The following is a 16949-nucleotide window of genomic DNA, read 5'->3' on the forward strand; positions in this document are numbered from 1 at the left end:
TAGTTAACATTTCACAACACATCAGGGGGGTTGTTGTCAATCATAGAAAAGTGTATTCTATAAACTTCAAAGCGCCTTCCTGCAATTGTGTTACTTGGCACACGTATTATAATAATTGTGCCACAGTGAATGTTGGTCGAATGTTTCATAGTAACTTCCTCTACTGTATGCTTTCTGGCAATCTGTAGCTAGAGAGATTTTTGCAGATGTCCTGCACTTCACTTATGTTTCCTATATTTTGGCAACAAACAAGTTATGTTTGTTTGTATTTCAAATGGTCAAACAGACAAATACTTTATTAAACTATCAGTTGTAACTTGTAATGAAGCGGGATCTATTCTCGGACAATGTTTGGACAGTTGAGAAGTGCTGAGCGAGAAAGGACTTCTAATATAAAAAAAAAAGTGTAATAAATACAGATAGAGTTGCAATGTGGAATGAAAGCCAAGCATTTTAGAGAGGTTATTTAAGTCTATGCTAAGTAGGTCAGGCCTATACAGTATAATGGCCGATTTTAGCTTATAGCAGCTCTATCTAAACTGATAAATAACAAGAAATTGTATGTCAGAAATGTCAGAGATAGGTTTGAGATAACTATGTGCCAATCACATACTTTGTCCGCCAAATAGCAATGTACAATGTCCAAGCACATATCTTGGTCAAAATTATTTTAAAAAAAACTTTGTGAAAAACTAAATGTTTTGTATGTTAAGCGTTTATGCCGATATATCATTATAGTATGTTTGTAACTCAAATGTCAATATGGTTTGGGCTCTTATGCTGAGGGTGTTCAATAATTGAAAAAAAACAACACTCAATTGTATTTTGAAATCAATTACTTTCGAGAATTATGATTTTTAATTCTCAGTTTGAGTTTGAGGTCAAAGTGGATGTACACATCCCTACGGGTTGTTTGCAATATCTTGGATATATTATTTTAATATTTGAACTTAAATGAAGGGAACAAAAGCTACACATACCCAGAAAACTAAGTCACAAATATTTTGATAGACAGGATTTTTACAAGGGCCAGAAAGCACTGTGGAAATGGGCTTAACATTGACAGTGGCCTTAAATGCACACTCAATGCCCATCGGTCACTGTGAGCAGGTTAAAGCTACCTCGGGTTGGATGGATAAATACTGCCGCGTTCTCTGATCTCATCTGCACCAAGCATACTGTTGATGTCTGTCCCGCAGAGAGGGCTTAAGGGAACTTGGAGGGGGCAGAGATTTCGGACTGGGAAATGGATGCATATTTAATAGCAGAGAAAGCGAGGGCTCAGGAGTGAGACGAAGCAGCTGCATTATTGATAGAACTATGGACGCTGAGACGCTAAAAGCTAAAGACGAGGACCTGCGCACACTCTCGCACCTGTCATTCTGCCAACACGTGTGTCCATGTGTTGACCCGGTACACTGGGTGTAACAGGCTGCAGAAGACCCACAGCTGGATTTGACTGGACTGACTTTTAGTACTGGAATGAACCACGACAGGCGCAGTCATAAACTATCTATTTCTGTCATTCCTCGGAATAGGACCACCAGTTTACTAGTGAGGACACAGACGCTGACTGTGGAGCCAAGTCAAATGGTCACTTAGCTTAATAGGTTTTCTCTTAAGCACAAATAGGTCACTAGCTGATGTTCTGGTAGGGATTTGAGCCACCAAATACCTCACACTAAGGACTTCTCAACGGAGGACTCAAGCACAGTAAAGATCACCAGAGTGATATTTCAAATTGCAGGTATACTTTGAAAAAAAAAAACTGAACCCAGTCTGTCTTCACTTGTCGTTATTACAGCCACATTGAGTTCCTCATCCCTCTGTGGTTTCTCGGTCTGCAAGGGGTTAACAGGAAACCGCAGTGCACGGCCGGGGCACATGCTCTCTTGGAAATGTCTGTATAAGGCTGTGCTCTCAGAGCTTTTCCCCAAAATGTGCTGGCAAGTACAGTCAGGCCCAGTGGCTCTGTCTCTTCCCTCCTCCATTTACCTGACCCTCCCACCACGCTCCTCTGCCACTCTCTAATTCCCTCACCATTCTCTCAGACTCAAATGATTTAACCAAGATCTGTCAAGAGATGTCTCTTCGGTGGCATTCTTGCAGAGATATAGATTACATAATGCTGCAGTTCATATTTATATTTGGTGCAGGGATAAGAAGGCCCCTAACATATAATGAAATGGATAGGAGTACATTCATCCTGTGTATCATAAGACAGTTTTACTTAGCCAAATAGCACACATAACATCAGCCTTAAAGGCTAACTACCGTTTTTATGTCTAAGTGACTGATGAGAACAACAATCTTTGAAATTTGTCCAGTATTAAGCAAGAAACGAAACAAGCTACAATGTAAGTTATGGGGCAATTGTCCAGCTTGTCTTTACCTTCACGAAAGTGCTCATTTTGCCACTGACAGGCTCAGATTAATATTCTAAGTGTCTGACAACATTATGGAAAGGATTTCTAAGGAGGTCGACCTTTCTGTGTAAGAGTAAGATCCTTTTTTTATACATAAAAACATCGGCGAAATCGCGTTCGCTAAACCCACCAGACTTCATGTAAATAAACATTTTAGCATCGTAAAATACACTTCATTCAAAGTCGAAACAAAGACAAAGAAACAAAATAAAACTGCCGTTTTGGGTCGTCTTTCCACTTTTCCAACCATCACAACTCTAGTTTTGGTTGAAATAAACACATAGTTTACCAATTTACATGTGACAATATGTTGGCTCTATACACGCTAAAAGTTTTGCTGTTTTAAATGGAGTCTGGTGGGTTTAGCGCTAGCGACATCAGAGCTGTTTCTGGTTAAACAAAAAATGTCTCAAAGAGGTTTTAAAGGTCTATCTCTGAGGGGATCCTTTCCATAATGTTGTCAGACACTTAGAATATTAATCTGAGCCTGTCAGTGGCAAAATGTGCACGTTTGTGACGGTAAATACAAGCTGGACAATTGCCCTATTAACTTACTGCTGACTGCAGCGATCTTGCTTAATACTGGACCAATTTCAAAGATTGTTGTTTCCATCAGTAACTTAGACACAAAAACATAGGAAAATAGGGTCCAGGTTGGAAAAAAAAAAAAAAAGGTAGTTACCCATTAAGGCTGAGACAAAACACACTGAAGTTACACAGTGTTGTCTAAACACCAAGTACTACCATTTGTCTCTGCGTCCATTCCTGGCTCACTGTCCCTGCTAATTCATCAGGCTTCTTTCTCCTCCAGTGGTTCAGAATACCGCTATATGAAAAACCTTTTCTTTTTTTTGCCCTCACAACAGCCAACTATCATTTTTTAGTGATGTTCAGGCTTTTCAAGTTAGTCTTGCCTCCAGAAAAAAGTGTCTCTCTGTGGTAAAAAAAAATAAATAAAAATAAATACAGCAGGGAAGACTGAAACCTGCAGGAGTAACACACACACACACACCTACCTAGGTGGCCATGCTGCACCTTAGATGAACAAACAATGATTCATTACATATTTTCTTTCTTCCCCTACAGTTAAATGTCACATTAAAACCAGACAGGGACTGAGAAACAGTCACTTAATAATGTCTGTTGGTATTAAACCACTTCCTCCTCCTCTTCACGGCCTGATAAAAATAGAGACAGCATTCCACAGATGATAGTCACGCATGATAAATATTGATATTGTAAAAAGGCCTCTATATAATGTGTACATGAAAAATGCTTTATATGTTTTTTCCAGCAATCAAATGATCACTGGAAAAAACTGGTGAATTCCTGTTTTTTTTTTTTTTTTTATAATCTTATGGTAAACAGAAAACAATTTACTGCAAATCAACAAAAAAAAAAATCATTCCATCCTATCTGCAGATGTGTATCTCTTTATTTGAGAAAAAATTAAACCTGGGGCTCATAAGATTGTTGTTATTGTTGATTTATAGGGTGAAACTTGCCCTTTCTACCACAGCACCTGGATAGGTGACACCAGACACATGTGGGAAAGTCACGTTGGACTGCAAACAGAAGTGAGAAAAGAAAGTGTTTGTTGCAAAGAGGCAACATGGGAAAACACAGCATGTGCCAGCAAAGGAATGCATACACTGCATACAATATTATGAAACCCAAGCTGCACGGTTAACCAAGTGTGGCATCAGAACATTTGCTTGTTAGCTATTACCATAATGCAAGAGAGACTGAATTGTCCTTTGAAATAAGTCTTTTGTAGCACACCGGACACACCGGACTGAGGTCGTGATGGTGGTAAAGTACTTGACCTCTGATGCTGACTCGGACATGGAAAGTCCAAACAATAGCTTGTTAACGCTGGCCTGGTCATCTGACAGTACACTGTCCTCAAACCACCCTCGGGCCACGTAAATGGCTGTCAGGGATGTTCAGCTGGGCCCACATGACTCCAAAAATCAACCTTTCTGAACAACATACATTTCATGAAACCGGTTTGTTTCTCATGTCAATGTTAAAGCACCCATATTATGCTCATTTTCAGGTTCATACTTGCATTTTAAGGTTGTACCAGAATAGGTTTACATGGTTTAATGTTCAAAAAACACCATATTTTTGTTGTACTGCACAGCTCTCTCTCACTGCTGCAGATCCTCTTTTCAGCTGGTCTCTGTTTTAGCTACAGAGTGAGACCTCTTTTCTTCTTCTGTACTATCGTTGATTGCACTCGCACATGTGCAGTAACTCAGATGTAGATCATGTCAGCTAGCTAGCTCCATAGACCGTAAAAGAAAGGCTGTTTCTCCAACTTCTGTCAGTTACAAGGCAGGATTAGCTGGGAGACTTCTAAATGAGGGCGCACATGGAAGTAGTTCTTTTGTAGATTATGGTGAACTTGTATGTGTTGTAGCAGTGCTTTGCTATTGAGAACGAGGTAGCATGCTAGCGTTAGCATGCTAACACTAACGCTACGAGCTAACGGTTGCGGTTAGCCAGCTCGTTTCGGCTTGTGACGTCACAATTTTTGCCGATTTTGAACAGCTCACCCGGAGACTGAAGGCAGGACACATTCAGAAACCGTATCTCACTCAGCATGGATGGATTTTTTTCAAAGTTTGTATGCATGTGGAAGCACCAGAGACACAAAAGAACACCCCAAATCCCAGAAAAAAAGTGTTTTTTTCATAATATGGGCACTTTAAGCGACTATCACAGACTGTAAAAGTAGGTGCAAGATAAGCTTTCAAACTGCAAAGTGCAGTTCCAGCTGTCCTATAGTGTTAATATGTGACCCAACACCTAATAACACAAAAAATAAAACTCCGCATTGATGCAGCTTCTTTTTTCAAATATAAAACACAAACGGGAATCTAAAACGCATGCAAATTATTCTGAGGATTCTGCTGTTTTCATATAAAAAAGAAACAAAAGGTTTTCTTCCTCTTTGCTGAAATATCTGACAGTTTAAAATATATAACCTATAACAAGGAAATTAAAGAACAAATTCAGAGGGCAAACAGGACTTTCGGAGGTTGAATGAAATACATTTTAGACTTTTGGAAAGTGAGTTGTTTTTTGGACTATATTGTCCTACCCACAACAGTAAGGGCTGAATAAAAAATGTAAAGCTTTTAGACTAAGGTTATGCTAGAAAAGGAGATCTCTATTAGACCTCATTTGCCTTATTCCTCTGCTAACTTCTTTGCGGTTCTCAGCCGGTTTCTTCTCACATAGGTCTGAGCATGCTGCTAAAACACATAAATAGACACACACACACACACACACACACACACACACACACACACACACGCATTTGCTGCAGGCTACTGCTTTCTGCCTCCACGAGTCAGCAACACAGAAACAGGTATCGCTATTTCAGCTATTCTTAAGCATTCCTTCTCAATATCTTTGTCTGAATGGAGTCACACATCTTCAGCTAAAACTCCTCTACTAAGAAACCCCCCCCCCGCATTCTTCGAGCACTGACTCATCCTTTGCCTGGCATCGTTTACCCAGCATTTTGGAAAAGTTGAACAGACGTTTGGCCAAGAACTTAAATTTTGTTGTGTGACCACTTCAAGAGTGGAGATGAATTCCTTCCTGCTTGTGAGGCAGTGTGCGGAAGTTGAGTGTGTGTGTGTGTGTGTGTGTGTGTGTGTGTGTGTGTGGGGGGGGTGGGGGGGGGACTGACACACTCAGTGCCCATATTTGGAACCATCTCACCTCTGTCCTCCTCACTGAGCTCAATTCCTTTTACAGGTTGGAGCACATCCTCCTCGACGCATCCAAGGATGAGGCAGGTCTACTTTTCTGCCTGGCTTGTACACAAATTCCTTTACACTAGAGAATGTCTTCCCTCAACTCTGAGCCCAAAGATGACAAAACATAAGAAGACAACACTGGATCATAATTTCTGCTTCTCACTCATTGAGTGGCGTGAGTGAGTAGACTTTGATCTTACATTAGTCTACTTTGCAGATAGTGGCTACTTAGATAATAGTTGTACAATGCATTACACAAACGAAGCCCAATTCCATCAGCAGAACACCAAGTTCATGATGGCAAACAAACTGTAATAAAGACTTTGAGCGCTCTTGCAGACCTTTGCAAGTTCTTCTTTTTTCTCACATGTGAAAGCTTTGCTGCCAACAACAAATAAGGCCCGTTACCTGGTAACTAGTCTGGAGCAACAGAAGTACATTTCCAGGATAATTGCCCGACATCCGCACATGGCTCACGCGCCGGATGTCCCTCACCTTCTGCTCTCTGTGTGCTGACGTTCTCAAACTCCGTTCGCTTCGGGAAACAACAACAAACTTCGAGTTTGCAAGTTACACGCTAAAAATGGAAGGTTTTGAAGAAAATACGGATTGGAATACTGAAGTTACTATGTAACTGGGACGTTTTGGGACCGAATGGAGAGGATTGGACGAAGTACACACGGCAAATTCCGTTTAACCAAGTATCCAGCTAATTTAAATAGCTCGCGTTACTGTATTGTGTGTGTTAACGGTTAACTTCATTTAATATTGTATGTGGCGTTGTCTTTTGCGGGGTGCAAATGTTCCACCAAAACAAGTTCCTTCCCGAGACCATTTTGCAGAGCAGAGTCCGGAGCTTAGCGACCCCACCCCCCAAGACGATTGTGATTGATTTAAAGAAATGCAAACAAAGGACTTGATCATTCATGTTCGGTCACGATTTGATTCAATAAAAAAAAAGGTCAACAGGAATTCCACAATAAGAGCCACTACATATCTCCTCCTCTTTTGATCACTCAATTGACCTCAACATCAAGACCCCCCAATGATACCATTCAAATAGACCAGACTGCCGCTTAGACAGAATGATCAGAGTGGGAGGAGCAACAACTGTTTCTATAAACATAATTATGTGCATCGCTAATCATGCAAAAAAAAAAAAGTGTCAAGTGTCTTTAACTGAAGAAGTCAAAACAGGTTCTCCTTTCAAGCCTGGCCTTTTCTGTTTAGTTATAAACAACCCAGAGTGTAAGTGGTGCCTAATGATAATATAAGGAAACTGCTGCCCAGCAAATAATCTGCTGGGTTTCCTTCAATACTGTTTTATCTAATGGAGCCTTTGTGTATCAGCAATCAACATCATACCAGATAAGTGAAGTTAAGATCTGAGGACCTGAAAGACAGGAATGCTTAAGATGGCTGATAGCATAAAGCAATTTTTATACCAACTGGCATCCATTACGCTCCATTAAGCAGTGGACCCCTGATGAACCCAATGTATCTTTGTGCCCATTAGCAGCGCTGACCATACAATATGTCACTACAGCACTTCTGCCCACAACAAGCTTTGGTTTCACTACGTTGTTAGACCCAGGCTCTCCTTTAGCTGGGATGATGTCACTCTCAGTTTGGCTAATGCAAAAAGACCACAGGGTTTTGGTCTTTCACTTCATTCGGCCACTGTAGAGCTGTTTGTCCTGCTCTATTTAACGTTTGTGATGGCTAGAAGATAAGTCATGTTCCCCCTATATATGTACAGTCCTGGTGGACCGCCAGACCAATAGAAACCTCAGTCAGAAATCTTTTCTGAATGCCAAATATCCATTGTGTTTTCCCTGTATTCATTCTGCAGCGGAACGCCGCCGTGAGTCCATGAATGAGGCAACTTTCTGTGGTTAGTTCAGATCTGTAACGGCAGGACAGTCAAGTGTGTTATCTAAACTGCTCAAGGTTACAAACAGGCTTGGTAGTGAACATGCTAATGTTCTGATGAATTCTGTGTTTGAAGCGGAGCTGGACCAGAGAATATTCAGTTAAAAAAAGATCGGTGCAGGTTGTACGCTTCTGAAGAATGGTACTGAACATTATTGGTCGTATTATTGGCAAGGTGATGCCTACTGATCCTAAGTTATGTATCCTAAATATTTAATTTTGTGATAACTAATGATGAAAAATCTTTAATTGGTATGTGCCTTTTGAAGGCTAAAAGGTGCATTGCTAGGTCATGGAAAAAAACCATCCGTCTGTGGTATTTCTGAATGGTTAAACGGAGTGACTTCCTATCTGGCACTGGAAAAGATAAGATATAAAAAACAGGATCGATAGGTTTTGGAGTATTTTGAGAGTTTTTTTTATAATTTCCTCGAAAATGAAAGTACATAAAGTGATGAGGGAGTGATGAACTGACTTGATTGTTACTGTGGCCCTTTTTTTTAATAAAATTTATTTATTCATATTTTATGTTTATTCATTATTGTGTAAAACCGTGCTCATGTACACATATATAATTTTAGTATTCTAGTGCATCATACGTGTATATTAGAGATGGTCCGATACCATTTTTAGCTTCCCGATACCGATTCCGATACTTGAACTTGCGTATCGGCCGATACCGAGTACCGATCTGATACCAGTGTGTCATATATTTTATTATGTTTTAACAACTGTATACTACTATCCCTGTATGGATGTGATATTATTTCTATCTTTGTTGTCGGTCTGGCTCAGGTTAAACGCTTTGTGAAACATGAATGCCCCAGAACTTTCTTTTATTCTGCAGTTTGCCAGTCAGTTATAACGGAAAAAGAACAAACTACTTTAACGTATTTTTTCTTTAGGGCTTTATTACGTGGTATCGGATCAGTGCATAAACTCCAGTACTTCCCAATACCAGCGTTTTAGGCAGTATCGGAGGCAATACCGATACTGGTATCGGTATCGGAACATCTCTAGTGTATATGGATGCAGAATTTGTCATACATTTACATACTTATATACTACTTTCATCTCGATTTTGTATTAATTTAACGTAACTGTTGTGATCCCTTTGTTGTCGGGAGGGGGGGTGGGGGATGGATGCGCTATGTGCGATTGCTCCGTTTGGTGCGCTGTTTGTGCATGCTGTCTGTTCTGTTTTTCATTGCTGTGCTCGTCTATCTTGTAAAGAAAACAAAAACCCAATAAATACATGTTTGAAAAAAAAATAAACAGATCGGTGATGCTGTTTTGCCCTCATTGTTGTCTGGGAAGTTTGCTGGAAGTGGCGTAATGTAGCATTTGATGTGGAGTAGGCCTGCACAATATTGTAAAAAAATGGCACAGCGATATATATTGCGATGTGAAAAAAAGATATTTTTACAAGATGACAAATAGCTCTAATTGGAAATAATAAATCATTCTCGCCTACTGCTGTGATTTTGTAGGGGAGTGCATCAACATAGAAAATTAAAAAAGGAACTTTTCTAATGTGAACCATTCTTTGTTGAACTTTAAATTAAAGTTCAACAAAGAATGGTTTGAAGAGGTTTCGAAGAAAAGGTTTGTAAAGCATTAAAGTCTTTAATGCTTTACAAACACCAAAACAAGTAAGCACTGTGACTACTCTTCTAAAGTGATTTTGGAGAAGGAAATCAGGTAGAAATACACTGGATGACTGACCTATCAATCCAGGCTACAGTGAATGATATTACTAATGCATGCATGTTGCTTCCTCTAAATTTCAGGTTGTGAAAGACTAGCGGGGCCTGCTTTGGTTGTTTGATAAATTGACCAACAATGATTGTGATTGGTGGTTCACTGTGCATGCACACCTGCATGTCACGCACTAGCAACAAACGCTGTGTATCCAATAACACTTAAAATCAGTGTAAATTACGTTAAGACACAGACTTCTGTTGTAGATTAGTGTTACGTTTCCAGCGTCGCGGCTCCAACCCGTAACGTTAGTTGGGACAGACCCCTTGTTTCTTTAAGGCGCTGACACACCAACCCGATTATCGGATGTCAGACAGTCTGGTGAGGTCGGTGAACAGAGTCTGTTTCGTGTGTCAGTCGGAGGAGCCGTCATCGTTCATTTGGGCCGATTTGTCTTGTTGAATCAGCCAGTGGGCAGTCACACTCAATGACCAATTACCGGAAAGGACGAGCGGGATAAGCGTGACGAACACCTCTCAAAATCTGAGAAAAATCTTTTAAACTGACCTTTGTCGATCTAAAATGAAGACAGATTCAGCGACTGCATGGCCTATTTCTCGCTTTAAATGTTTTCAGAAACACGTTTCGGTGAACTATTTTCGTAAAATATGAGATTGTATTCCCAACGAGCTGCCATTATAGAGAATTATTTAGAGAACGTACGCTCAAGTCGGCGTCGCTTCGGTGTGTTCCGAGGCACTTTTTTGACCAACTCAGGGACACTGATCAGTCCAACTGCCTTTTCTGCCGACGGTCGGTCGTCGGGTTGGTGTGTCAGAGCCTTAAGGCTAACTATATTAGCTTTAGCTAAGCCTCGACGCAGAGGTCCAGCGTTCGAATCCGACCTGTGACGATTTCCTGCATGTCTTCCCACTCTCTCTCTCTCCCCCCTTTCTCACCTAGCTGTCCTATCGAATAAAGGCGGAAACGCCCCCCCCCAAAAAAAAGACTGTATGGAAATGAATGGAAGGTGAAAACACCCAACTCAGTTTTGAGATTAGACTAATACAGGCAGTTCCCTATGCTTCAGGCCCTGCTAATGTTTATCTGGACAATGGTCAGTCTTCAAAGAAATATTTGCTTCAAGTTTTCCATCTTTACCAGCAACAACCTTACCATTAGAATCTGAATTAGCCTACTTATTAGGGTGAAATGACAATATACACCCCGAGACGATGTGTCAGCTGCGGTGGGCGATATGGCAAAAATATCCTATCACGATTTTTTTAGGCAGAATCACAATCCACGATCTTATCACAATTATTTCTCATTTTGTTTTTTAAGACTATTTTGTAACTTACTGAACAGTACAACCAAACTAATTTAAAAAAATATAGCCCTACAAGGTAACAAAGCCCTCCACCAAATTCAGTTCTAAAATGTTTGCTCACTCAACGTACCAGGGTTACATTATAACTTCCAGCAAACTCCCCAGCCATAATTGGATTTACATAACATTCACACACATTTTATGAATTAACCAATATTTGTCAGATATTAATGCACAATACATAAGCAGACTCAGTCCAATCTGGTTATTTTACCCATTAAAAAAGGTTTCTTATTTGAGTTTCAGGAAAATGTTTATCATAATAGGGGTGCGCTAAGAAATATTTTTTAATTTTTGAACAATTTATCAATTATTTATTTAAATTCCTGAGACAAAAGATTCAACGGTTTCAAAACACCAAGCTTAGTAAACAACTTGCATGACCAAAAAGCTAGTTAGGGTAAAAGTCAAGTTTAAAATAAGTGATCACAAAAGAAACAATACCATACAGAGAGAGCATAACCGCTAGGCCTGTAACAATTACATAATTGTCTAACCACATCATTTTCAAAGACGTTTCCAATACCCGCGTGCACCCTGTAGTGTCACAGAACGGTAGCTACCCCATAATCCTATGGATTCCTACAAGAGGACGCCCCACCTGCAGTTGCAAGTCAAGTCGGCTTTCTAACTTTAGAAATCCACCAAAGCACCTTTATATGTGTTTTAGTAATGTAGTTAGACTGTCTATTGGATTTAATATATTATTGTGCTTTGTTAAATTAATAATGTTACTGTAAATGATGGCACTGTAGCGGAAATGGTCATTCATTATGCTAGCACAGTTCTACGGGGATTTGTGCTCTTATTTTTCTAATCTGTAAATAACAAGTTGTTTGCTAACATTAGCTAAGGTCCTAAGGGGTATAACTATTGATGATAAGTGATCATTTTGTTTAGATGTGCCAAATTGTAATTATATAAGTGATTATTGGTTGGACTGTTGAGCTAAAGCTATGCTAGTGGCAGCTGTCACTTGTTGCCATAGCAACTCCAAACATCCTGGGCTGTAGCGGCCTCAAGCCAGAGAAACTGAACACGCTCTGTTTTTATTGATGAGGATTATCGGTCTATTGTCAATTTTATGTGATATATATATGATATTGTAAATCGCAATTATTTCTGAGACAATTAATTGTACAGCAAAATTTGGATTTGTTACTGCTCTAATAACTGCCTAATGTAACATAACAGCACAATTAAAGAAGAAAAACGTCGGCCACCACAAGGAAACTGGATTTGTCTCCAAGTAGACAATAGTAGGTTTTGTATGTTAAGCAACTCATGTAGCAAAGCGTCTAATCCAAGAGGCAGGCTGGCATAATGGCCTATTTATGAGTATGAGAGGTGGGAGGACCCAGAGGGGTAAATTGGTTCAGGGGAGGGGGTTGCCGTGATTGGGTGTTTTGGGAGACAAACTCACAGGGCAAGACCACTTCAATAATGGAGATTGGGGAGTGATGAAGCATACAGGCTTTTGTGATCATTTAGACACACTGTCACACCAACTGTACAGCAAGTCTTTTGACGAGCATATCAACATGCAACTCTTTATGATGCATGAAATAAAGTACTTATTCTTAATCCTTTGTAGAGATTCTAAGAATTCCCACAAGCACACCCCAATTACCTCAAATTGTTATTGCTTTTGGGGTGGGGGGGGTAAGTGTGGATATTAGGAGACATTTGGTTAAAAAACTAATTTAAAAACTCTGTTTATGTTCACACTAAAGGTGCTTTAATTTCAGGTATACAGTTTGCAAAAGACAATAAAAAGAAGTGTGTCCATCTGCTAAGACAAATGCAGTTTTACATAGCTTTAGCTATGCATTTAAGTGAAATTTTTTGCTTAAAAAAACAAAAAAAAACAGGCTGAAAATCAGTTTATACTCCGATACACTGATATCAGACTTCAAAAGAAAACAAAAATGCTGTGCAACTGTGCAAAGGAATTAGGAGAACAAGTAGAGACCCATCTCAACACACACTGTTGTGAAAATTACACAACACCTTGCCATAAACGCAATGCTATCACAACACCAATGAGTTTCAACTTGTTGTCCTTACAAGGACATATATGCAATAATATTGCTAAATGCCTTAAATAACAGTTACTGTCCTGTTGGGACATGAGGTCAAGATGTTTAACATCTGATAGAGGAAGAGGATATGACTGACAGCCAAACTGCAAAGATCACTGTTAGAGCTGCATTCCTTTCCAGTTACTGCCTAGGCAGAAAAAAGCTGGAGCCGACACACAAAAGGAGACTGAGGGGGAGGCCATTTCCCTGCTTTTAAGGCTGATCAATAAAAAGTGCATGCAAGAGTGTAAGGAAGGAGAAAAAAAGAGGAGCCCAGTTTTGCATCGCTTCCAGGCATGTCGAGCTTCTAAGCTGAGCACAGGGAACTTGTTAGATTGCAAACCGTCTAGTAAGCAGATGCATTACACCTGTCTGCTTACGTCATATGCTTTAATTCTTGAGCCTGAGGCAGCCATACTGCTGGTGTCTGATAGGACATAAGTCTTTTAGTCAGAGACCCAGTCAGTGAGTCATGGTGTGAAACAGGAGTCACCTCTGACAATAACAGTGAGTCATTATGCAGATGGGTGCACTTCCTGTGCCACCTAACCAAAGGATGAGATAGTCTAAAATGCTGATACAGTGATCTTAGCATTGATTTGTATTTAGGAGCATCTGCTTTGAACCAACAGATGTGCACTAAAGGTGCTCATTGGAGATAACGCTGTACGAGTGGAATAGCAGGACGTTTCTATTGACTTCAAATGTAAAAGGTAGCTTAAAGTTAGGACGCATTACTGAAACCTTTTCTCAACTGGGTCAAATTGTTGAACTTTTGACCAACTGACTGCACTTCTGTGTCAACATTCACATACCACAGGCACAAATGACAGTGAGCATGAGTGGAGCTGCATTCCAGTCTTTACCTATTATACAAGATGGCATCAACTGTTGAGGCCACAATGGAGGGCCAACAAAAGCAGCATCCAGATAAAGTAACCTACTATTATCAAGACAGATTTCACCTATCAACAGCTAGGAAAGACCACTTTGAAGGTCATGATGAAACCTTAATATAGACAAAAATGTAATAGACTTTAATATTTACATAGTGTGTTTGGTGCAGTCTAGTTGCTGCACTGGTTTATGGTTGGGGAAGTATTTTTTGAGTGTAGCTGAGCAACACGACAATAAAAGCAGTTTGCTTATCTTATTGTATGACGTGTAATAATTCAATTTAGTACAATAGCGGGGTACCATAGTGTTTTATTATTTACCATAGTGCCTGTGAGAGTGTTGTCAAGGTGATGTGAACAATACTGTAAATACAACAGTTTACAATTTTTTCTCTTTACTTATTGTGTGTTTATCTTAAGAGCGTCTTGTACTTTCTTTGCTATCCCTTGCTGCTGCAACATTGTGAATTTCCTTATTGTGGGATTAATAAAGGATTTGGAATTTTGAATCTTTGTGTTTGACAATAACTCCCACACCACAGGTATATCAAAAGGAGAAAAATAGAGTGAATTCTTCTAATTGTATCATTTCTTATGCTTTGCTAGATAACATTCATATTAAACTGCATATGTATTCTGTATTGTATGTTACCATAGTAATCTTTTCTGGTCATTGCATTAACTTAATTAATTGCCTCATCAGGGTTTTTTTTTTTTTTTATGCATTACTGTGATTGTTGCAGGATTTTAGGCAGCTAAAGTGCCTCCTGTTCCTGCTGTAATCAAAGTAACTATGCAGAAATATGTGCAAAACAAATACAAACCCTGGACCAACCCATGTGCTGAGCTAAGATATATTGTTACAGTAAGGGCAGTGCAATAGATCGGAGATAAAGAACTAATCACACAGGTTATCCGCCCTGTACCACTGTACTCTGCTGTACCTTATGGTCCTGAATTAAACTCGCATCTGTCAAGCTTTCAAAAGACAAAAGTTGTTCCTAGACATAAGTGGAGTGCTGCTCTGTTTAAATGTTAAGGACTGAGGAAAAGAAGAAAAGAAAAAAGGCCCAGGCAGGAGCCGTGGCTTCAAAGAATGTAATTGCCAACTGCACAGGCTGTGACAGGATGTGGAATTTGTATACATGGGCTGTCCACTGAGAAATTTGGTTCGCGGCGCAAACCTCTGTTTTCCCAGAGGGCGAAAATAGTAGAAGAGGGATAGGTTTAATGTGTGGCTGTGAAATGCATGACATGATATAAACAGCAAGTGTATTCTGGGCAGCAGGGTGGCCTGAGCGGTCATTGTGTCACTGAAGGAGGCCCCTGTATAGAGGAGAATCCACCAAGCTGAAGTGCCTTTGAGCAGGACACTGAGTCTCATTCACATGTTCTATAAACTACCCTGACCTTAGTTATGAATATACTGTTGTTCACTTGTGTTTTTATATCGTCGTTATTTTTGCATGATAGCGGTTTAGTTTAGGTACGTGCACAATAATACTAAACTGCAGCAGCCAAAGGAGCAAAACAATAGCCAACATGGAGTGTTTGAAACAAATCTATTTTTGTAATCTGACCGGCTCAAAAACCCCAACCTGGGAATATTTTCCCAAAGGCAGCCACACTTGAAATAGTGGTAGTACCGGTACAAGCTTTCAGTGCGACCATGCTAACGCGAATACTTTCTGGTACACAAACCATCAAGTTAGCAAAGGTCACAAAACCTAAACAGCGTGTGCCCCTGTAAGTTAGTTAAAACAACACCCAACAGTAGCTCGAGTTATTTTGTGAATGAGAAATGCGATTTAATGTGTTGGAAACAACTGCTGTGGCTAAACTACTAGGCAGACTCCAAAGAGATATTATAGGGTCAGAACTGAACAGTCGCCTTTGTGAAACCAGTGGCCGAAACACAAAATGTAGGCTGAAAAACACAATGCAGATGAAGGGATTTGAGCCGCTTTACCCACCTCATTGTTCGGCCAGAGTGGAGATCCTCTCCTCGTAGGGAAGTTTGGATGACTTCAGAGCTGAAGCCCGGCTTTAAAAGTCAAACTAGTAAAATAAAAAAAACTAGAAAAATCGGCGAAAAGGGCGCATCTACACCCGCAAACGGGGTAGCCACTAGCGGTATAAAGAAAGCACACCTCGACAATTTCCTGGTTGTGTGGAGCGGGAGAGGAGGGGGGGGTACAGTAGTGAAGCAGGTTTGTCAACTCCAATCACTATCCTCACATTGGTTTGTACGATCTTAAAAGGTGAAGCCGAGAAGAAGCGAGCTACACCAAAACCAGAACTTCTCTTTTCACACTTGCGTTGGTTTAACGCTCTGTTTCTGGAGATTAGAGCCGTGTGTCTGCGCCGGACTTTTCTCCGCTCCCTCGGTCGGTAGGTCTCTGTAATTCATTGGAGTCTGGCCCAACCCGCCAGCTTCAAAGTAGGCTACAATCGCATGGTGCATTCACGTATGCCTCGTATAACTCGAATTTAGAAGTTTGAGTGGTGTTTCCTCGACAGTTACAGGGACTGAAATTAAAAATATGATAAGCAGTGGTGGAGAGTAACACAAGAATTTACTCACGCTCTACCGATAAGCACAATTTTGATGTGTTCTTTGGGCTACTATTTCCATTTTCTGCTACTACATTTCAGAGAGCTATTGCACTGTTTACTCCATTAGAACTTGAAGATAAACAGTTCACATATAAAACATCTTATAACCTATGGTGCATTGTTAAACTGCC

General features: G+C 40.1%; 1 protein-coding gene across 2 annotated transcripts in view; it reads right to left on the minus strand.

Annotated features, from left to right (window-relative positions):
• vaspb (vasodilator stimulated phosphoprotein b) overlaps positions 1 to 16634 on the minus strand; it is a 33605-nt gene extending 16971 nt beyond the window's left edge. The window contains exon 1 of one of the 2 annotated variants that reach the window (XM_078246552.1): positions 16176 to 16634. In XM_078246552.1, the coding sequence (XP_078102678.1) occupies positions 16176 to 16180 (5 nt within the window). In that variant the 5' untranslated portion in view covers positions 16181 to 16634. The remainder of the gene's footprint in view (positions 1 to 16175) is intronic. The other variant, XM_078246551.1, reaches the window with a different exon arrangement.
• Positions 16635 to 16949: the final 315 nt, after the last annotated feature.

The sequence above is a fragment of the Sander vitreus genome, chromosome 3, assembly GCF_031162955.1.
Source record: "Sander vitreus isolate 19-12246 chromosome 3, sanVit1, whole genome shotgun sequence".
Classification (NCBI taxonomy): Eukaryota; Metazoa; Chordata; class Actinopteri; order Perciformes; family Percidae; genus Sander; species Sander vitreus.